A 22,480-nucleotide genomic window follows, 5' to 3' on the forward strand; every position below is an offset into this window, starting at 1 on the left:
TTCCCTCAAAACACAAGAACAATGCAGAGATTGCCTCCATGCCGCAGGGTATTAAGTGGCCATGTGACAAGTAGTTATGCGGCTTTGTTGGTCCTCCAACCATTTTTTATTCTGGGAGTTGTCTGAATGAAGCCAAGTGTGGGCAAAACTTTGAAGGTGATAATCTCATAAACAGTTTGTCACACCCTTGTCATTAACAAGTCTTAGCTTTAAAGATACTTGCTTGATTTGCACAAGTGACTCCTTGTTTTGAAGGTCTGATTCTGCAAAAAAAAAATCAAAAGCCAACAAATGTATCTTAAGTCTGCAGTGGGTCACATTAGTTGAATTATGTTTAAGATTTGGCTAGCTATAATATCCCACTTCACTAATTGTTTCTTACATTTTTACATAAAAATATATATATAAAAAAATATATAGATAAAATTGTGTCAATATCATAAAATCACCAGTGGTCCAAAATATCAAATCATCCATATTCAGTTATTTGATTTGGTCAATATCCTGACAAGAGTAAAGGCAATTCAATAATTTTGCCCTGGGGAAAACCATGTTAATGTAGTTGGTGTGGTTATGCTCTGTAGAATGTTCTAAAGCATTGTTTATATATAAATGTATGATAGAAATGCAAAAATATTCCAAGCTATTGGTTGCTGAGGGCTTGTTCAGTATGCCAGAAAAATTTGAACTCTGGTTAATAACAGTGAAATTAGCTGTTACATTGCAAGATCAAAATTGCTAGACCAATTCCAGCCAGAATAGCAGCTCTGTTAATTGCACTAAGCTTAAGTTTCACACTGAAAGTGAGAACCACTAGGCCATAATAAGCAGTGTGCTGTGGGATTACTTACCTAAAAAGTGCCATGCCAGAAAAGCTGCTTTGGCTTTGCATTATATGGAATGTTACTCTCACTTCTATTTGCTGTTAATTTATCGTACATTAACTTGAAGGTAACAGGACTTGCCAAGAAAATGTTTCTCACCTTACAAAGCTTCACACAAACCCACGCAACACATTTGTAGTCATAACTTCTCAATCTTTATTTGAATATGATAAAACAGTCAAAGTTTCACTTAATTGAAGAAAAACTACACAACCAAAAAAACAGGTATGTCAAAAGACATTGCCATGGGCGTCTAGGTTAAGGTGGTCTTTTGCTGCATTCAGCGTTATACTGTAGCTGATAAAAATCTATTATCCCTTAAAAAAAATACACAACTCTATCCCCAGGTAAAATAACCAATTTGTGGCCGGAGCCATTTGACCACACCAGTCTTCCCTTAAATGTAAATCCAACGGCGCATCGTCCTCCGATAGCGAACGCTTTTGTGTGATAATGGAGAGCGGGAATTCACAGTAGGACACATTGAACGTTTGTGCATTCCAAAATTCCAGCCTCATTCCTCCTGGTCTGCCAGGTCACTCTGCTCAAAATACCTGCAGAGTAAAATAAATTATTTATTTTCTGGCAAAGTATACAATATACTCTATATAGAAAGACGCGCACACACACACACACACACACACACACACACACACACACACACACACACACACACACACACACACACACACACACACACACACACACACACACACACACACACACACACACACACACACGCGTTTTGGTGGCACGGGGGGGAGCTACACAATATAAGTGGTGTTTTTAATGTAAGCTGATCGGTGTATATACACAATATACTGTATATACTATTAAGGAATACCTGGCAACAAGACAGATGAGCAGGTTTAGGGCAGGAAGTCTTTCATCTTCCTGGCTCTCCTGTGGAACCAGGAAAGGCCTGAGTGAGCAATCAGCATTGACCACACCCAAAGTAACAATAACTAAACTTTCAGTCCTAGAGCATCGTACCAGTGTGGTGCGGAGCTGTGCGCATCTCCTCGCCAGCTGCCTGATGAGAGAGTGGGCTTCTGGGAGAAGGGGCTTCTCCGAGCAGGCTAGCAACGCATACAGCCAGCGGCCCTGCAGTGCGCACACACACACACACACACACACACACACACACACACACACACACACACACACACACACACACACACACACACACGGTTAGCACAATTAAAACGTACATTATTAGGATTCTGTTGTCCTTGGATTGTAAAGCGGAAAATCCAGGACTGAAGATTTGGTCGTCCTCTGTCCAGTGATTTGGAGATGGTCTGTTGTCCAATCTTTAGGAGTGTAGGACCACAGTGTGTCCTGCTTTACTCATCCTTGGGGACGGTTCAAATATTCCCCGAATTCCCAACAGAGGCATATAGTTATGTTCCGGTTTGAACTTCGGGGATATTTGTTAATAAGACTGTTGTACTGCACCCCTTCAACTTCGTCAGAACTCTCAAAATAGTTAATACAGCGGTGCATTGTTTATAGTCTAGAGCGGTGTTTCCCCAACCAATGTGCGGCCACAGCACATTACCACAAACACATTGAACTGCTTATTATTATGGCATACTAAAATAGAAAACTGGAGTTTGTTTTGATGAACACAGGGTGGCTATCCTGGCTGGAATTGATGAATTAGTACATCCTCGAAATTTTGATCTGGTCCACCTTACTTTGCCAGATTCGCAAAAAAACATAAATCCACAAAAACACGAAAGATGTGTTCATGCACGAGGAACGCGTCAGAAAACCAGTACCCGTGAAATTGTAATTATTCACAGAAAGACAACCCCCCCCCCTCACAGAAATGTAACTTCGTGATAGGGAATTTAATCCACGAAAAGGGGCCACCACTAAAATGACATTACCTTGCTTCCCTTTGTAAACTTAAATATGTCATTATTGCCCCACACAAGACCAAATGTCAACTTCAGTCACTGACACTAAGGAACTACCAAAATAGACAGTAGTTGGAAAGACTTCATGTACATCCAGCTTCCTGCAGCTAAACGTAGTAGACTTAAATGAAAAGGGAGAAGGCTTAAATAGTGACGAGTCCTTCCATAATAAGTCAAATTCTAAATTAATGTTAATGTTCAATAAATGTTCATTATTCATCTATTCAACTGAATTTTCCAGTTGTAGATTGTTAACAAAAAATAAAATAAAGTACTAATTAAAACTAACATTTATTCATGATGTTTGTGAAATCACATGTATTTATTATGATTGTTATATAAAACAATCACAAAGTTTGTGTTTATCATTGTTCCAGATGTCAAAAAATAGCCGAAAGTCTAAGGCAATAAAGAAGCAATTATTCAAACATCCAGCCTTAGGTCAGTCGCTAAAAGAAAAATACTGTGGGGAAAAACCTATGAAACAGAAATTGAAAAATAAATGATTAAGACATAATAATAATAATAATAATAATAATAATAATAATAATAATAATTTAAAAAAACAAAAAAAACCATTTAAATTATATCTATGAAAAAAGTTCAAGTCGAAGACAAGCCTTTAAATATAAGTGTTGATTCCGCATACGTATCGACGTTAAGAGGCTCATTTTATCAGGATGATTCACAGTTTGGACACTCCAGGAACAAGCAGTCTATCAGTTTAACAGCAGTTCTTACAAACAAGATCCAGAATCTTTGGATTCAAAATGACCTTAAATGTTTTGATTGAAGTGAATAATCTTGATCAGGATATGAAAAAGTCTGGTAGAATAAAAGATTATGCTGCAGGAAGAGATTATATTGCAATAACAGAATTGCCAAGACGACAAACTATGTTTAATACAACATTCCAAATAACGTATGCTGAGCCATTTACTGGTGTAGATCAGTATTACTCTGCCTTATATAATATACCTATGCTAATTGAGAGAGCAATTCAACAGTCATTGTAAAAAAATAACGATGCATGTTATTTAACTATTTCTGGCAATTATCAAATCGGGATCGCGTATGCAGTTATTGTATTTACGCAAGGAGCAAAATTTGCCTGCATGAGTATGAATCACCCAGTATTGCTGTTGCTTACTACAACAATGAATGGGTGCTCGTAAAACAATGAATGGGTGCTCGTAAAACAATGAATGGGTGCTCGTAAAACAATGAATGGGTGCTCGTAAAACAATGAATGGGTGCTCGTAAAACAATGAATTTGTGCTCGTAAAACAATGGATGGGTGCTCGTAAAACAATGGATGGGTGCTCGTAAAACTCGAAAAAATTGTAACTTGTGCTGCGTTTCACAGAACCCGGAAAACTGTAATACGTATCCAACACAACTAAACTGGACCCTGCGTATTGCTGCCTGAAGCTGTATTTTTTTTATTATATATTCTATTCATTATAATTTTTTTTATACATTTCTGGTGAATTGTATCTATTTGAGAATCTCCCACCAATGTCTTGTTAATTATTTCATGTGAATGTTTTGTTATTATCAAAAAATATATATATATCCCCGCCCCCACATGTATGGAGCTTCCCTTGGGGGAGTTGACCATCACTAAGCCCTGCGAGAACTTCTCCATCCCCTCTAATAAACTCTGTAAACACTCACCAACTGAGGTACAAAGTCTTTCTCCTCAAACCAGCTGACAAGAATCTCCAGCACGGCCAAAACTGTCGTCTGGAGGCAGAAGAAGGAAAACAAAGACGTACTGGAGATTCACCATCTGTTCATAGTGAATTATCGCTCCCTCTGAAGGAGGTTTCCTACCTGGTTGAGCCGGCTGATGATGCTGAGGAATGGAGGGAAACCCATCTGGATGCAGAAACATCAGCTTTAATTAAGTCCTCATTGGACTACGTTAATATAAAAAAAAAAACTTAAAAAAAACGGGGGGGTAAAAACAACCTTGCTGTAGTCCAACCCTCCATCTGTATCCGGGCCCGTTTCCCCGGCGGCGGCCATGTAGACCATCTCCCCTAAACAAAACCTCTTCCAGCCCTCGTCATCCTCCATTTTGGGCTGTGGAATAATAAACATTAGAGAAAGAAAAGAGGGAGGAAGTGGAAGTTAGCGGTACTTTTTAAGTACAATTTTGAAGGACTTCACGCAAAACAAATACAATGTGATATGTAAATGTACAGGAAGATGTTATCGCCTGCTGGGCATTGCTGCCTGTCACACCTCCTCCGGTGCCCATGGGTCAGCTGCAGGGTCATCAGCCAGAAACCACCATTTACCAACGTTTCGCTCCTTTAATTCTGGAACGTCTCCTGGTGGCGGAGCAGTGACAGGGACGTCTCCCTGTCACCCCCTGCAGCTGATAGTTGTTCTCCCCTCCGGCTGTTGTCTGGGGTTAGGTGTTCTTTCCCCAACACCCACACTCAGCCAGAGCCAAAAGCTCCCTTTCTCAGTCTCCTCTGCCAGGTCCTTTGTTGCCCTCTTGGGCCTCCCTCCGGTCACTCCTGCATCCCTCAAGAGGCTTGTGGTTGACAACCCCAAAAATCCTCGGCATCCGACCTTCACTGGGTGGGTAGCCTTCCAGCCAGCCTCCCGACACTCAGCAGCCAGCTCTGAGTACTTGGCCTTCTTCCGTTCAAAGGCGGCCTCAATCCCCTCCTCCAGTGGTACTGTGAGCTCGATGAGGTGCACAGATCTTGCCTTGGTTGACCACACAACTACTGTAGTTGGTCATCCTTCCAGCTAGTACTGAGAAGAAGATCTTTCCTTCTACATTCAGCAGGGCGATGTTTCGGAATTGGCCAATATCTCTAGAGTTTGTTTCCTTGGGAATGAAGACTGCTACCGCTCTCTGCCACTCGGATGGAATGAGTTGCTTTTTCCCAGGCAGTTCTCATTAGGTACCATAGCAGCTCTAGTACCTTGGGGCAGTTCTTATAGAGCTTGTAGGGGACTCCATTGGGCCTGGTGCTGAAGAGGACCTTGCCTTCTTCACGACTTGCCTGACTTCACTGAGCTTGGGGGGCATGATGTTGAACTCAGCTGTTGGCAGTGCAGGCCGAGGCACGTATCCTGGTGTTCCTAAGGGGACGCTCCTTTGCGGATCACTGTACTGCTCTTTAACATGCTGCTCCTGAAGGGATCCTTGAAGAAGCTGGCTCGCTCTTTTTGCTTCTGTTTGCTGCGCTTGCGAATGCGTTCAGCTCTGCGAAGCCCAGCTAGCCTTTTCCTGACCTCCTCCCACAGGGCTTTCAGACCCTCTTTCTCTGCGTGGGTTGCCTTCCTCCAGTTCTTGCGGAGTTGCCGGCGCCTTTGCACCAGCTGGAGGATTTCCTTTTCCCTCCTTTCCTTCTCTCTCGGGGTGGTCCTCTGTTTGGGGACAATTTTGCCAAACCTGTCCTTGCAGGTCTGGTATATGATGTCCCCAATCAGGTTAAGCTTAGCCTCAGCCCCTCCACGCAACGATCCCTCTAGGGTCTTGTCAGGTCTGTATCCAATGTGCGCCATGCCTCTGCTTAGTTTGACTTCGGCCACTTGAGCTTGCTTCTTTTGGCTGGTTTCTTGGTCTCTGCATTTGGCCTTCTTCCTCTGTGACTCTCGTGCTTTCAGCCACGTTGGGTCCTTCAGCTCTGTGGTTTTTACCCTGGCTTTTGGTCCCTCTTGTCTCACCTGCTGACACAGTGCAAGGTTGCTGTTGGCGTTTCTGACCACACTTTGATTTCCCCTGGTGGATTCGTACTCCTCTAAACGTGGTCACTTTCTCCCATCCGCATGCACACTTCCGGAGGATCTTCTCCTCATTTGCTGGAGTTCTGGTGTTCTCGTTGTCCGTTTCCGTTGCCATCGTTACCGTGTGGTCCGTCCAGTTGGGCCCATCTTTCCTCCCGCCTCTCAGAGGGCCCGTGGGTTGTCTTCTCTTATGATTCTTTTGATATTTATCAATTAAGATATAATAATCTTAGTCCGCTGTCTATTAATTATATTAGTGCGCGCGCGCCACACACACACACACACACACACACACACACACACACACACACACACACACACACACACACACACACACACACACACACACACACACACACACACACACACACACACACACACACACACACACACACACAGGAATATATTAGGCAAGCGAACAGTCAGTTCTTGAGGTCGATGTCTTGGAAGCAGGAAAGCGTAAGGATCTGAGTGACTTTGACAAGGGCCATTGTCCATCGACAGTTGTGATGGCGAGACCACTGAGTCAAAGCATCTCTAAAACGGCAGGTCTTGCGGGGTGTTCCCTGTATGCAGCGACAGGGTCCTGGTCACCTCTGGGCTCATGGGCGTGGGGAGTGAAGTCTAGCCCGTCTGGTCCGATTCCACAGAAGAGCTACTGTAGCACAACTTCCTGAAAAAGTAAATGCTGCTATGATAGAAAGGTGTCAGAACACACAGTGCATCACAGCTTGCTGCGTATGGGGCTGCGTAGCCACAGACTGGTCAGAGTGCCCATGCTGACCCCTGTCCACCGCCGAAAGTTCCTACAATGGGCACGTGAGCATCAGAACTGGACCATGGAGCAATGGAAGAAGGTGGCCTGGTCTGATGAATCATGTTTTCTTCTACATCGTGTGGATGACCAGGGTAAGGGTCCGCTCCAGCATCTGTGGGATGTACTGGAACAACAAGCCCGATCCATGGAGGACCCACCTCACAACTTCCAACCTAAAAGGATCTGCTTCTAACGTCTTGGTGCCAGAGACCACAGGACTTCAGAGGTTGTTGTTGTGCCTTGACGGGTCAGAGCTATTTTGGCGGAACAAAGAAGACCTACACAATATTAGTGGTTATTAATGGTGGTTTCAATGTTGGCAGTCATCTACTATTTGAAGTGTCTTATTTCCAACCATGTTAGATTAAATGTACATTTCCCTGGCATCATCCATGTCATAAAAAGTAATTCTGGACTTTTCAAGAACTTCAGCAATTGGGCTATTTCCAAGGTATTCCGGGATTTTCTGAGGACGAAATTCAAGCACCTCAAGGACCTGTGGTAAGAACCCCGTTGTTGAACATTTCCATTGGCGTAAAATGTCAAACACTATGGGGCAATGGACACTGGGGGCAGCAATGAGCCCATTATGTTTTGATTTGATTTGAGCTGAGCTGTAAAATTAATGTTCTCACCATCACAACATTGTCATCCAGGGTCTGGCCGCTCCAGTGTTGCCTGTGCTTGGCAATGCTCTGAAAGCAAAACAAATCGAATATTGATTATGAGGACCAAATTGAATGTAGACTAGTGAGAAACACAGGGTAATTCACCCATTCCACCATAAACGACTTTCACGCAGTCTCACAAGATACATTTTGCAGACACACACACACACACACACACACACACACACACACACACACACACACACACACACACACACACACACACACACACACACACACACACACACACACACACACACACACACACCTTTAAACCCAGTTTGTTAATTAGCTCATGCTTGCGTATCAGTGTGTTTTTGTGTGTGTGGAAGTGGCAGCATGTTACCTGTCTCAAGTCTGAGAAATTGCCGACTTGATGCTGCTGCCACCGGAGGCTGGGAGAGAAACCTTGTGGAGCAGCTTGGCACCCCTCCACCTAGGTGGGGAAACAGTTTAATCCTCATGTTGAAATGTGTGCGTGGTCAATGCTGATTTACTCTGCCTGATTTAATGACACACCTGAATACCCACCAGCATCAATAGGACCGCCTCATAATCCAATCATTGATCTTGTAAGTTAGTGTTCTCATTACGCTTTCAACTTGTTTAAATATTTTAGATGCATCTACTGAAAAATGTCAGTGCTGTTTTAAATTGCCCAAGTAATCTTATCTTTGAAATTGTTCTAAATTCCTATATAAACCACCTATACCTGTATGTGTGTGTTTGTATTGCTTTACTTGTGAGGACCAACCCTTGTCTGAGTGTGTGTGTGTTCCATTTGTCTCCCAGTCTCTCTGTCAAGTCAAGTCAGAGTTTATTTATATAGCACCTTTAAAACAACAGCGGCTGACCAAAGTGCTGGCGAGGCTTAAAATACCAAGTACACAAATAATATTAAAGCAAATAATACAGAAACAAATAAAAAACAAATAAAAAGACAAAAGAAAAGAAAACGATAGACATGAAGTAAAATAGTAAAAGAATAGTTAAAAGAATTGCAGCACAGCAGGAGATGAAGTCAGGGTGTAAAGTTCAACTTGAATTAAAAGCCAACGAGAAGAGATGGGTTTTCAATAGTGATATATATAAATACTAATATAAATTTAAAAGCATTTAGGGTCCGTGCAGATCTTATGTTAATAGGTAGGCTATTCCATAGTTGAGGGGCAGCCACCGCAAAGGCTCGGCCGCCTCTGGTCTTTTTCATAGATCTTGGAATATCCGACAGCACCTGGTTTGTCGACCTCAATGATATAACTGGAGTATGACGGTGCAGGAGGTCTGCCAGATAATGAGGCGCCAGCCCATTAACTGCCATGAAAACAAGCAATACGGTCTTAAAATCCATGTTGAAACAGACAAGAAGCAGGTGGGCGGAGGCCAACACCGGTGTGATATGATCAATTTTCTTTTATCGGTCATAAAACGAGCAGTTGCGTTTGGTACTAACTGCAGACGGTGAAGAGACGGCTGTTCTACACCCGCATACAGAGTAATGTAGTCTAACCGAGATGTGACGAAAGCATTAATAACTCTCTCAAAATCTTTGAGAGAGAGATAGGCCTTAACCTGGGCTAGAAGTCTGAACTGAAATAGAATTGACAACTCTACTCATCGGTTTATCAAGTTTGAAGGAGCTGTCTAAAGTCTCACCAAGATTCTTAACAGAAGAACGGTGGTAAGAGCGGTAAGGTGGTAAGAGCCTAAGAGCATAACTTCCTTAGCCTTCTACCGTTTTCACACCAACAATACCGGGTTGACCCGGGCAGGTGCCTCACTTTTCGACGCCATGAACGCGCCGGAAAAGGGGCGTGTCATGGTTCCAGTGTGATTTGGAACAAAATCGGTCAGGAGACAGCAACTTCAACAAAAAAACGACATAAAACTGTAAAACTTGGAGAAAAAAAATAAAGTATTTTGAGCCGTTTAAAGGAATCGGATTGTTCACGAACGACCCAACACTGCAGTAGAAGCAGCATGGAGCACTGGCAGGATACTCCAAGCTGCAGGTGCGCGCACTGGTCTTTTGGCAGCGGGGAGCGGGGACCATGGGGGTTCTCCGCTGTGGTCCCCACAGTGCAATCCCCACACTCACAACATTTCATGGTCCCCCATGCGGAAAAAAAGTAAATAACTTCTGATTTTGGATTCTAAATGGGATATGAAATGATGGAATGATACACTGATATTTCTGTCTATTTATGCGCTAGCGTCTGGAACTTCAACGCGCTTCGCATCGCGCCGGTAAAAGGGCCAAACTTAGTGGGTGGACCCGGGCGTCCTGTTCACATCAGAGCCGATCAGGGGTGGAGCCGATTTAAAGCCAGGTCTATTGCCAGGTCACTTGACTCAGGACTGAGAGGACTTTTTTTTTTTTTTTTTTCCTTTCTCACTAATGACAAATGCCGATTGTGAGCAGGTGTTCTTGGGTTTTTGGTGCAGTGGGAAAAGGGTATTATTTTCGTTGAGAAGTTGAAGTCCATCAAAGTTTTGATATCTTTTAAGCAGTTCAGTAGAGGCTGCATTAAATCACTGCTTTTTATTTTTTTAATCAGCTGATAGATTTGTATATCATCAGCAAAGCAATCAAAAGGGATATTGTGTTTCTTCAAAATGGACCCCAAGGGCAGCATATACAACGAAAACAGGACGGGCCCAAAATGGAGCCTTGCGGGACAGCACAGGTAAGTGGGGCCGTGGTGGAACAATATTCGCCGAGGTGAACCAAGAAACTCCTATCGGTCGGGTACGACTGGAACCATCTGAGGACAGTACCTTTGATGCCTACGGAGCTCTCAGGGCGTGATAAAAGGATCGTATGGTCCACAGTGTTAAATGCATCTGACAGCACCGGAATAGCAGAGTTCCCTGAATCAGCAGTTAGGATTAGATCAATAAAAACTCTTAAAATAGCTGTTTCAGTGCTATAGCGTGGTTTAAAACCAGACTGAAACGTCTCATGAATGCCACGCTTGTCTAAAAATGTAACTGAAAATAAACTACTGTAACAATATATCTAAATCCATGTTATCAAATAAACATATATGCACACACATAATGAAGAACACAACTTCATGTAGCTTCCAGTCACACACTTTTATTTCTGCACACAGGGTAAATTCTTTCACAAACCTTTTAGATTGTGTCCTCCCTTGGGTTCCTGCCAAAAAGCTGGCCCCATCCTCAAACCTTGCCTTATCATGTCCTGACCAATTATTTCCTGCACCTGTGATGTCAAGCTGACTGTATACTCTCTGTATCTGTGACGTCGAACTGACCATATATTCTCTGACTCCCTGAAAATAAACTGTTCGTCTCAGAGAGCTGCTCCTTAGCACATCTCTGATCCGACCCTTGTACAAGTAAAACCAACGTCCGTCTGCCACTTTGTTAACGACCACCGACTGACAAACTGCTGATTAAAGCGACCCTTTAATTTCTGTAACAATTTGGCGTCACGGAACAGGATCGAGCTGCGTCCAGGGGGACCATCGACGACGGAGCCGGCATAGACTAAAATCCTCGTTCGGAGGACCGTTCTTCGGTGGGACTCTGGGGTGCCGCCTCAATCTGCGTTCCTGATAGCGGGGTAAGACAGATGTTGTACAGTGGGAAAGAAGGTTTCTAATAAATAACTACATTTAAAATCAGAATTTATTTTATGATCCAAATACCAACGGATTTTCCTAAAGTGAAGTGTTTTATTCTAACCAAGGTTTACAAGAAGAGAGATCCAGAGAGATCTGGCTGTGGGCTACGTGCCATGGTATAGTGGACCTGTCTCATAGAGGATGAGACGGGTCCACTATAAGCATGGAACTCCTCAGAGTTAGATGTAGAGGTGGTAAAGAACTCAACATTCCACCAGATGACCCTTGGTGTAGACGTTGGCACAATATGTGTGGTATCACACAGGTTTATACATATAAGAGTACTGAACGCATTGAAAAGAACCTGAGGCCTATGACTATTATTTGGGACGAGGTTTGAAATGAGCGCTGTTTTTGCAGTTTTAATGGCTCTCTGGTATTCTGATAAGCAGTCCTGTAAAATTCCTAGGGAGACTCGGAGGTTGTCTTTTTTCCCACTTTCTCTCAGTTCGTCTACATGCACGTCTGAGAGTGCAGGTAGTGTCATTCAGCCACGGCTCTGAAAGTGTTTTAGTGGCTTTGTTCCTAAAGGGAGCAACAGTGTCCAACATGTCTGTGCAGGTGGAGTCAAAAAGTGTGATAAGCTCCTCCGTACTGAGATCACAGCAGCCACCCAGTGTGTAAAGCATCGAGTCTTTGAAAATATTAGAAAACTGTGACGTTGTTAGAGGGTTCATCGCCCATGGGCGGCATGCAGGGGCACAGGTTTTAACCCTAGAGCAGGGGAGAGTAGCAGTAAATAAAACAGGCAAATGATATACATGCGTCGCACAGATGCAAACACATAAGCCATATGACAGCACAAGGTCCAGTGTGTGTCCCATTTCATGTGTCGGGCCAGTCACAGACTGAGTGAGATTAAAAGAGTCAATGAGATTCAAAAAGTCTTTGACCATCGGTCTATTTTCACCGCATGCATGAATCTTAAAATCACCAAGAACGAGCACCCTGTCATGTTTAGGCACAACAATAGCCAGATGCACAGAAATCCCAGAAAAAAACTAAACAGATTTAGGAGGCCTATAAATTAAGATATGGGGTAAGGGGGCGGGGCCAGTGATTATTAAACTTAACACTTCAAAGGAAATAAAATCACCAAAGGTAACACGATGGCACTTAAAGCCTAACTTAAAAAATACAGCTAGAACATCCGCTCTTTCAGCAGACCTGGGAATGTGAGAATATGGTCGTTTCTCAATACCAAGTACGCAAAGTCCGGACTTGCGGACTTAGTTAAGTTCTTAGTTCAGACTTGGCAAGTTCGACTCGGTAGTACAGACTCCCGGGGACGGGAGGACGCTGGACGGTCATTCTGCGAAATGCATTCTGGGATACTTGGCTGTCCCAAGTCCATACAAGTCACCACCGATGCATCCTCGATAAAATGGGTGGAGCAAGTCCACATCCGGGAATTTGGACTGGACTTGGCTTGATGCGTACGTTGAATTGGAACAGTACTTGGGCTGCGACTGATGACGTTTCACAAGTCCACAGGAACACAAGTACAGACAAGAACGCAGATTGAGAAAGGGCCTGTGTAAAGTCAGGGGGCGTGGCCCCAGTCATGGGAACTGTGTACCCAGGTGGCAGCCAAGTCTCAGTAATCATAAAAAAGCACAAATTATTAGAAACTATAAAATCATTCATGATAAAAAAGTATTACAGAGAGACCTCATTCCTCTATTGTCTTTCCCTCTCTTTTCTTTCTTTCCATTCAATCACACACACGTTACTCACAGATGCGTTGACCGTCTGTTTTTTCTTCAGTTTTTTTGGATCTATTTGAGCCACCACCACTTCTGGACACAATGAAGCCTCCAGCCTAAGGACAACAGAATAATTTTCATTTTAAAATGAGAACAATCTCGATATTACTTTAAACACAGTGGTCTCTGGTGGTCCAATCCATATATATATGTATCTGTATATATATATATAAACGTAGATACCGCGTTTGCGATTTGACATGCGTCCGCCATATTGGGGCGGTCAAGATCCGCTAGTAAACAAATGCAATATGTATTGATAGAAAATTCTGAACCTGTTACTTCTTGCAATTAAAATCACTCACTAGGCGCGGATCTAATCAGCTCTATACCAAAATATTGACCTTCTGCATAGCCACTACTTCTTGTTGTGGCTTGTAAATTGGATTAATGGATTGATTTAACTATTAATACAACAAGCATCCAGGCGGCTTATAATAGATATAGACAATATAATAGATATAGCAATCTACATTGAAGAGACTCACAAAAGCTGAAATTCTAAATAATTTACACTTGTTGTTGCCTATTCATAGATCGGAGCCTGCATGTCCCAGAGGAAGTTGTGGCTATTCAGATGGTTAATGTTTTGGCATAGAGCTGATTAGATACGCCCCCTTGTAACTGAATTGAATTCCAATGAGTAATATATTACATTTCTCGCGTTTATAAGAAACCAAATTTCATGCAAATCGGTTCCGAATTAAGTGAGTTACAGTGGAATTTGCAGAGAAGTCTGCATCTCTCAATACACATTGTATTTGTTGACTAGCGGATTTTGACCGCCCCAATATGGCGGACGCGCAGACGCATTGTGGCGACATCCAGCCGCGGCCAATGAGGTATCTACGTTTCTATAGCTATGGTCCAAAAACCCACAGAATATACTTACTGGACCTGTCTGAGGTACTCCTGGGGGTTCCGAGGGGGGCCACTGAGGTTCATGTCTGTTCTGTCATCCATCGTTACTGGCAGCAGCCTCGGCATCAGGTCTTCCACCTCCGATCTCATTGTGAATATTTTTTATTTTAATGAAATTGTGATTAAAAAAGGCAAAATGAGTTAAGTGAATTAATAAAATAAAGAAGGGGCGCTCGATATCGGGGTTTCAGAAAGTTTCAACCCTATCATCTGAAACCACCAGCTTCCACCCTCAAAACAAAATTGTAGCTGCCATGTTGTTTTTGCGACGCAGCGTGATTGCGTCATCAATATCCGCGCTTGTTGCCATGGCAACACACGAGACGCGCGTCTTTCTCTGTTTTCTGTTTTCTCTGTTTCTCTGTTTTAATGGGAGTTAGCAAACCACCTACTGGACTGGAGTATGCAGCAGTAGATTTTGCACGAAAATTTTAATTAATAAAAAAAGAAATAAAATAATAATAATATTATAGTGCTTAATTAAAATGGCATATCTATATATATATATATATATCGTATATAATAAAAAGTGTATATATGTACACATATACTTACATTTACAGACATTAACAGACATTAATAGAACAATCAACAAATAAATAAATAAACAAACAAATAAAAACATCTTTACATCCTACACATGCGCCCTCTTCTGCTATTAACTCCAGCCTTCTGTTGTCAGGGTCAAAGTACAAAATCGTCTGTTTCAAAATAGATCCTGCATTTTAAGTGATATTATACAAATAAACTATCTTCACAGTAAAGAACACATTTTAAGACGTAATAATAAGCTTGGTCTGGCTGATATTACAAACTCTCGACCCTTGGAAGTTAATGATTATCCACACATTGCTTTGTATCTTATCTCAACTCTCTTCATTTGCTATTGAGCCTCCGTGACAGCAACAGCGTGGAGTCAATGTCCACTCATTTTTGCGGAAGTTAGATTTAGAAAACATGAGCATTTTTACATGCGCCATAATTTTCTAAACCTTCAAGAATGTCAGTTTCCCGGCCACAACAACTCCTGTGGGACGTAGGCCTGATTTTACTATGTTTGCCGTACCCGACACTGGGTTTGTTGTCCAACTACAAGATCTGTGGAGATTCCGAGTGTGAAAGTAAGTGCTACAAATCAAATACATACAATATTTTAAATAAGTAAGGCTAGGCGACCTACTGTCTATTTTTGATTACCATAGTGTGTCTGGCCGTTTGACCTGCCACACGCCAGCCGAGTGGCGTTTTCAAGGCCCTCTGACACAGAGACACAGGCAATGGAGTTTAAAAGTATCAGTTTTTTTGTAGAGAGTGGGCAAGGTGGAACAAGCCCAAAGCAGATGGAAAACACGTCATGACAAGGGTAACAATGCTCTTGATTGCTCTAATGAGCAACAGGCATACAGCCACCCTGGTCCCGGGCCAAATTATCTGATCCAAGACAGGCGTGGCTGCTTAACCCCCCAACCCACCACAGTGTGGTTACTACCTTAATTCCATGACTTTTTGTGAGCAAACATGTCTGGGTGATTGACACATCTGTATGTTGGTTGTGTCTCTTTTTCTTTACCCCGCGTAGGCCACATGAGCAGAGTGCAGGCTACCAGGGACTACCATGGTAAGGACTGTCGTTACCTCAGCTTCAAAAGAGGGGACACCATCTTTGTTTTCCACAAGCTCACTGGCAGGAGAAACGACCTCTGGGCAGGAAGTGTACGTCTCACACCTCTCCGTCGTCCTATCTATCTCTCTCCTTAACCCTTAAGGCTACTTCACACCAAATCCAACAAAAGACAACATCACACCGGTAGTCCATTCATTCCTATCAAGAGTCAGATTCCTCGAAACCTAGATGTAGTTCATCTGTGTCTAGGTGAACTGCACCCCACCATAAGGGGGAGGATCCGACTGTCGCATGCATATACGGATTCGGTGTGAATCAGCCTATACTTGTGCAAATAGTCCAATATTATTTATGTGGCCTTTCCTCAAATAATGATTTCTGTGCATTTTCTATGGCAGATTGACAAACAGTTTGGATACTTCCCCAAAGCTGCAGTTAAGGAAGAGCAGGTGTATGCGACTACAGAGAATGTAGTGGAGACACAGGTAAAGCAAATTTTTGTTTCTTATTCCTCCAAATTGTTTGATTTAAACAAAACTACAAAAATGGAAACAGAGGATCTGTAAATTCAGCAGTACAGACGGATTGGTAAAAACTAACAAGTAATGAAAGGAGGTGTACAAGATGTCAAAGACAGTTGACTAACAGTATATTATGGCTTCCCTCAGTTTACACAACATATGCCTAACAAGTCTCAAGACTTAGAAAACCTCGCCATGCCCTCCCCTCGCTTGACATTTTCCCAACCATTCTTCACCTCCATCCATCCATTTTCATTACTTGCCAATTCCTCTTTGGGGATCATGGAGGCACTGCATATCTCATCTTACAATAGGCGTAAGTCAGGGAGACAACCTGAATGGGAAATCAGGCTTTTGCAACACAAACTATTAACAACTTAGTCACATTTTCCTAAAATCACTAAACTATTTCTATATTTTGCACAGAATAATTCAAAAAATCGAAATTAACAATATCAATTTCTTGTCTCTTCTGTTCAGAAGTTTGATTTCTTCTGTCTGGACGAGCATGGTTATCCTACTGACTCCAGCCATCTGGACACTGATGACGATGTTCATGATGATGATCAGAGAAACCCAAAACAGAACTCAGAAAGCAACCACGGTAGTTTGGACAGCAAAGTCAATGATGGTGCTAGTGATTCGCCATTGGAACATCCACTTCCGGCCTCTGTGCTGAACCTCGACAGCGCAAGGGCAGAAAGGGAGGAAAGCACAGAAAACACACCCGGGACCGTTGAAAACGACAAGCCAGAGGCGAGCGAACAAGGTGGGTCCCCTGGCTCTCCCTCTTCCACCTCGCCCCCACCTCCCTCCTCCTCCCCCCCCTGGCTTGGTTCATCGGTGACGGGATGGCTGGGTCTCACGGGAGAGGCAGAGGTTGTCGATTCAGATGATGAAAAAGCAACAGACGCAGGTGATTCTTTAGCAGGATGGCTGGGATTTGGCGGACAGCAAAAGGTTCAAGAACGCATGCCAGTGTATGAAAACGAAGAGAAGGAGAGAAAGGAAGCGAAGGATGCAGACGGTTCTTTCACTTCGACTGTGACGGGTTGGCTCGGTTACGGTAGCGGGAGAGGAACAGAGGACTCCAAAGAAAGTATGCAAGGTGAAGAGGAAATCAATGATAGAGAGCACGAGGAGGGAGAAGGAGAGTCCTTCAGGAGCAGAAGGTTGGCTCTGGATCTAGACAACAACCAGCTGCAAGAGGTGGAGGAAAAGGTTCCTGGGACATTTGATTGGCTGGAAGATGGACTATCGAGCACATTCAGGTTTGGACGGACCAATGACGATCCAGAGCCAGAGAAACCATCGAGGAACGAACAAGTTGAGGACACTCTAGATATAGAGGAACCATCTGCTTCACACTCTTGGTTTGACATTGGGATTGCGAATGTTTTGGGTTTTGGTAAAGATGAAGGTAAAGCTGATAAGAACATAGAACCTGGGTTGGAAGAGTGGGAAGAGGGGAAGAACTTAGCACAACCTGTAGAGTCAGAGAACGTGGACGCCATCCAGACACAATCTACACTAAGAGATCAGAGGGAGGAAGACAGAGACATGGTGCAAAGACAACAAATAAACGATGAGGGGAGCGACTTGGGCCAAGGCAAAGAAACACTAGAGAAGGAGAGAGACACAAAGCTAATAGAAAAGAGTAAGGAAGAAGGTGGTATCCAAACAGAGTCAGTGGTAGAAGTAAAAGATGCTGATGACTTCACCAGTGACACCAATGAATCAGGGATGGTTGATAGTGGAAAGGAAAGTCTCACTCTCCTATCAGGGAGGGATACAGAATCCAGAGCGTCGGTCGATGGGGACGTTAACACAGATAATTTTTTAGATGGTAGAGAGAAGTCAGACACTTGGTCAGAGGTAACTGATCAAGATGAGGTTAACAATCTCTCAGAGAAGGAGCCTCAGACTGGTTTCTCTATCGGGGGATTCTCTGCCATGCTGGACAACTTTCTGCAGCAAAAAGAGGACAAGGATGGTGTTGGAGATGGAAATGGAGACGGAGATGGAGAGGGTATAGAAAATGAAGAGCGCGTTGATCTAAGCTTCACTAGAAAAGTAGAATCAGAGGATACAAACAGCTCAGAGAAAACCGGGAGCCATGATGAGCAGGATTCTTTAACCATAACAGACTCCGGCCGGGGTCCTGCTCTAAACTCCGTGGACTCGGCTCGGCAGCATTCCCCTCCAGCCTCTATGCTGAACCCCGACTGCGCAAGGGCCAAAGGTGAGGAAAGCACGGAAAATAAGCCCGGTGCCGTTAAAAATGACAAGCCAGAGGCAAGCGAACAAGGTGGGTCCCCCGGAAAGGTGATGGGACTACATGCAGGCGAGGACGAGAAAAATGACAAAGTAACAGCAGAGGAGGAAGGAAAACCCTTTCCGGATTTCAGCCACATCATCACAGACTCCACAGAGGATTCCAGAGAAACCGAGGCGTGGAGTGGAGATGGTGATGAACAAGAGAGAGATGCAGAGATGGTGATACTCAACAAAGGCAACACACAATCAGAAAACAAATTTGCTACTACAGAACAACACCAAGCAATGGAACACATGCAAGTCAATAGGGATGAAGGAGATAGCAGCAGAATAGCTGTAGCCACCGATGACGGACTTACTAGAGAGGATAGTACAAAGGATGTAGATAATGGAGATCTGTCTGATGACAATGTCACAGCAAAAGCACAGGAAACTGCTTTGCATGAAATGGTGTCAGAGGATGATGTTGAGAACCCTCAGGAGGACAGGTTTCAACCTGACTCAGGGCAAGCAAGAGAGCTGATCCATGGTGAGTCTCCTCAACAGCCCATCTCTCAGGAACCTGGCACATCACCCCATACTGATATCAATGTCTATGAAAATGTCAGTGAAAAGGCATCAGAAGAAGACAAGAGCAGTTTTTCCTCTACTGAAGTAGAGGGAACCGATTTCATCGCCAATCAGACACTTAGGATGGCAGATCAGTATATTAATGTGGAGAACACGCATCAAGCCTTTGTTTCTCCACAGAATCTAGATCTCCAAAGTGATTATGATGCAGGCAGCCTAAAGTTAGCTCATTCAAAGAATGAAGATGAGGCTCAGGAGGAATATAGGGTAGAACAAGTTCCTGAAGACACCCCCGGCTTTGAGAAAGAAATTCTTAAAGAAGACATCCAACAGTCAGCAAGCCACTCTAAAAAGGATACAGGGACTGTTTCTGAATTTTTGAGCGAGGAAAGTCTACGATCTACATCTGCAATCAGAAATTCTATCAGTGGGCCTGTCTCAGGCATGGAACCATCTGATTTCTCTGAAACAGCAAGTAAGACTGACGGTAGACAGGCTCAAAGCCTACAGGAGGATGAAAGCAAGGAGAAAAAGCAGGAGGAGGATCAAGAGGTGGAGGAGAAAGAGGAGAACACTGAGACTGAGCTAAACTATGGGGAGAAGGAGGAGGAGACTGAGCGAAGAGAAGAAGCAAGTCTAGATGAGTACACGGTAATAGTGAAAGGGTCAAGTGAAAACATGGAATCTGATAGAGAAGTGCCAACGGAGGATCCCAGTCCTGCAATGGTGGAAATATATGAAAGGCCCTCAGAGAAGATCAAAACCTTGGACGAAGGGAGGGGGGAAAGCCGGGAGACGCTTAATGCGGGGATGAAGGAGGAGGAGAATGAGGAGGAAGTTGAAGAAGTGGATAGAGATGACAAAACTTCAGAAGAGAAGAGGAAGGAGGAAGTAGCTGAGAATCAAGGTGTGGAAAGCGCCATCACTGGCCGCATCACAGAGCACATTCCCAATCAGTCTGACAGTGAGGTGGACTCCATTGATGACATTAACGTTTTGCTGGTTACTCAGACAGGAATTGTTGAGGACGGAGACGAGGATCAACTGTATTCAGGCAGAGTGATGGGTGGGCACGCTCATGATGTGATACTTAATGAGATGGTAATATCTGAGCCCAAAGACAATTCAGGCGACAAAAGTCCTTCTCAGCTTTCGAACAATATGGTTCTTAGTCCAACAAAGGAAATTGAATTGCCTGGAAACAACGACGGATTGTATTCACGAGAAACCAGCTCCCCCAGGCTTTCAAATACAAAGATAACGACACAAACTAACCCTGATCAAACAGTTGATACCACAGACGAGGACAAAACAATTGAAGGGGCAGAGCAAATAAACACTGAGCATGATGATAGAAGTGCAAACCGAGAAGATGATGTGATGGCCACAAAGGATGACAACACCGGGGGCAGTAAAAAGGCTAAAATAGATGATAATTCAGCTTCCCACAGTGAAGCGCTCATATCTGAACAGACTGTTGTGAATAGTTCTGCCGAACCCAAGCACAAAGATGATAGAAGTGAAGGAGGAGCAGGAGCTTTTGGGTTGTTCAAAAATGCCTTAAGCTTTTTCAATCCAACTGCCAGAGCAGAACCCCAAGAGCCTAAGTCTGAGTCCGAGCCGGGTCACGACAGCAGTAGAGAAGAGACCTCCGAGTCGCAGGCTTTTTTAAGTCCCGACCTCGGTATGAATTTGACAGATTCGAATCCCGAGCAGAAGCTTCACGTTCAAGATTTGAAGCTTGACGGTCCAACGTCAACTTCCCAACCTCAACTCCAGCCCCAGGAAACTTCCCCACCCCCTCTACCGTATCATCCTGATCCTCCTGATTCCCGCTCCAAAAATCCAAACCCGGAATCCCACCTTAATGGGACCACAGCCGCGCTGGCCAAACAATACAAGGCCCTCTGCGCCCATGTGAGCGTGGAGGAGATTGGCTTCTTGATGGAGCTCTTCGGGCGACATAAACTGCAATGGCTGGATTATGTCCTCAGTACCCCGGAAACTGAGGGTGAGGACGCCGTTAAAGACCTGTCCATACTTCTGGATATGGAAAGGCTCCTGGATTACCAGCAGGACAGGCTGGCTGGTACAAGTGGCCATATCGAAGACAAAGAAAGAAGCGAAGCAAAGGGAAGAAGACTGCTCACTGCCCTCCAGAAACTAGATATGCTGTTGGCCAGAGTGAAAGAGATTCTGAATACTGGGAAATCAGACATCTCTAATACTGGCCATCAAGGTATTCATGACAATGCTGCCTCAAATATTTCCCCCATTGGTCCTGGCCGTTTATTATGTTTTTAATGTTAATCTAAAGGTTCAATATTCTTATTATGGTTTATTTTAACTTAATTAACATTCAGAATGATAATATTTTCTTTTGTCCCAGATGAAACCAGTATTAATGATAAAGAGTCCTCCATAATGGGAGACCCAAGTGAGACCAAAGGTTCCTCAGACAACAGCCACAGAGCTGGAGGAATAGGGGAGAAGAAGAGTAAGACTGAAGTGAAGAATGGGGGACAAAAGGAAAAGCGGAAAGAGGAAGAGGACGTGTCACCCCAAGGATGGCTGGAAACAGCGCATCCGCCCGAAGGTGTGGAGAACTTGGCGTCCATTCATTTCCATTTAACATAATTAAAAGATTAACTTTGTGAATGTGCAAAATAGATTTTATACTTTACTGATTTTACTTCTACAAAGACAGCCATTTGAGGGGCTGTAAACTACTAAGAATTGTAACAACAACCTTTAAACAGAAGTTGTAACCATAATAACTCTATCGGTCATATGGAAAATATATTACGTTACAATTACTTGTTGAAAAGTCCTGGACAAATAAGTTGATATAAACAAATACTTAAATGATGCTAACTTCATTTTTGTGTTTTTTATATTGTAATAATAATATTATAGTACCATTACTACCACTATACGACTACTATAGTACTAATCCTACAGATTATTATTATTATTATTCGTAGTAGTAGTATTAGTAGTAGTAGAAGTAGTGTTAATAGTAGTAGTAGTAGTAGTAGTATAATTAACTGGAAGTCAGCCATGTATAATAAAAAATAATAATTATTATTATCAATAAT

At 43.4% G+C, this 22,480-nt stretch overlaps 1 protein-coding gene across 1 annotated transcript; it reads right to left on the minus strand.

The window, feature by feature from the left end:
* Positions 1-1,026: 1,026 nt before the first annotated feature.
* On the minus strand, positions 1,027-14,636 carry gemin2 (gem (nuclear organelle) associated protein 2). The gene is made up of 10 exons (XM_080012437.1): positions 14,362-14,636; positions 13,441-13,525; positions 8,397-8,486; positions 8,018-8,077; positions 4,784-4,897; positions 4,646-4,690; positions 4,487-4,555; positions 1,878-1,988; positions 1,729-1,787; positions 1,027-1,438 (listed from the first exon to the last, which is right to left on the minus strand). Exons 1-10 carry the CDS (start codon positions 14,478-14,480, stop codon positions 1,399-1,401), a joined length of 792 nt encoding a protein of 263 aa, XP_079868563.1. The 5' UTR covers positions 14,481-14,636; the 3' UTR covers positions 1,027-1,398.
* Between the last annotated feature and the right edge of the window lie 7,844 nt (positions 14,637-22,480).

This window comes from Zeus faber (assembly GCF_960531495.2).
Source record: "Zeus faber genome assembly, chromosome: 13".
NCBI classification, from domain to species: Eukaryota; Metazoa; Chordata; class Actinopteri; order Zeiformes; family Zeidae; genus Zeus; species Zeus faber.

What these genes read in the sequence shown, in the direction of transcription:
- gemin2 (XM_080012437.1), bottom strand. Translation starts at nt 14,480, where the DNA reads ATGAGATCGGAGGTGGAAGACCTGATGCCGAGGCTGCTGCCAGTAACG. An exon ending in AAGACTTTGTACCTCAGTTG is followed by an intron (nt 1,989 to 4,486) that starts GTGAGTGTTTAC and finishes TGCGCACTGCAG; the next exon opens with GGCCGCTGGCTGTATGCGTT. An exon ending in CTCATCTGTCTTGTTGCCAG is followed by an intron (nt 1,439 to 1,728) that starts GTATTCCTTAAT and finishes TTTACTCTGCAG; the next exon opens with GTATTTTGAGCAGAGTGACC.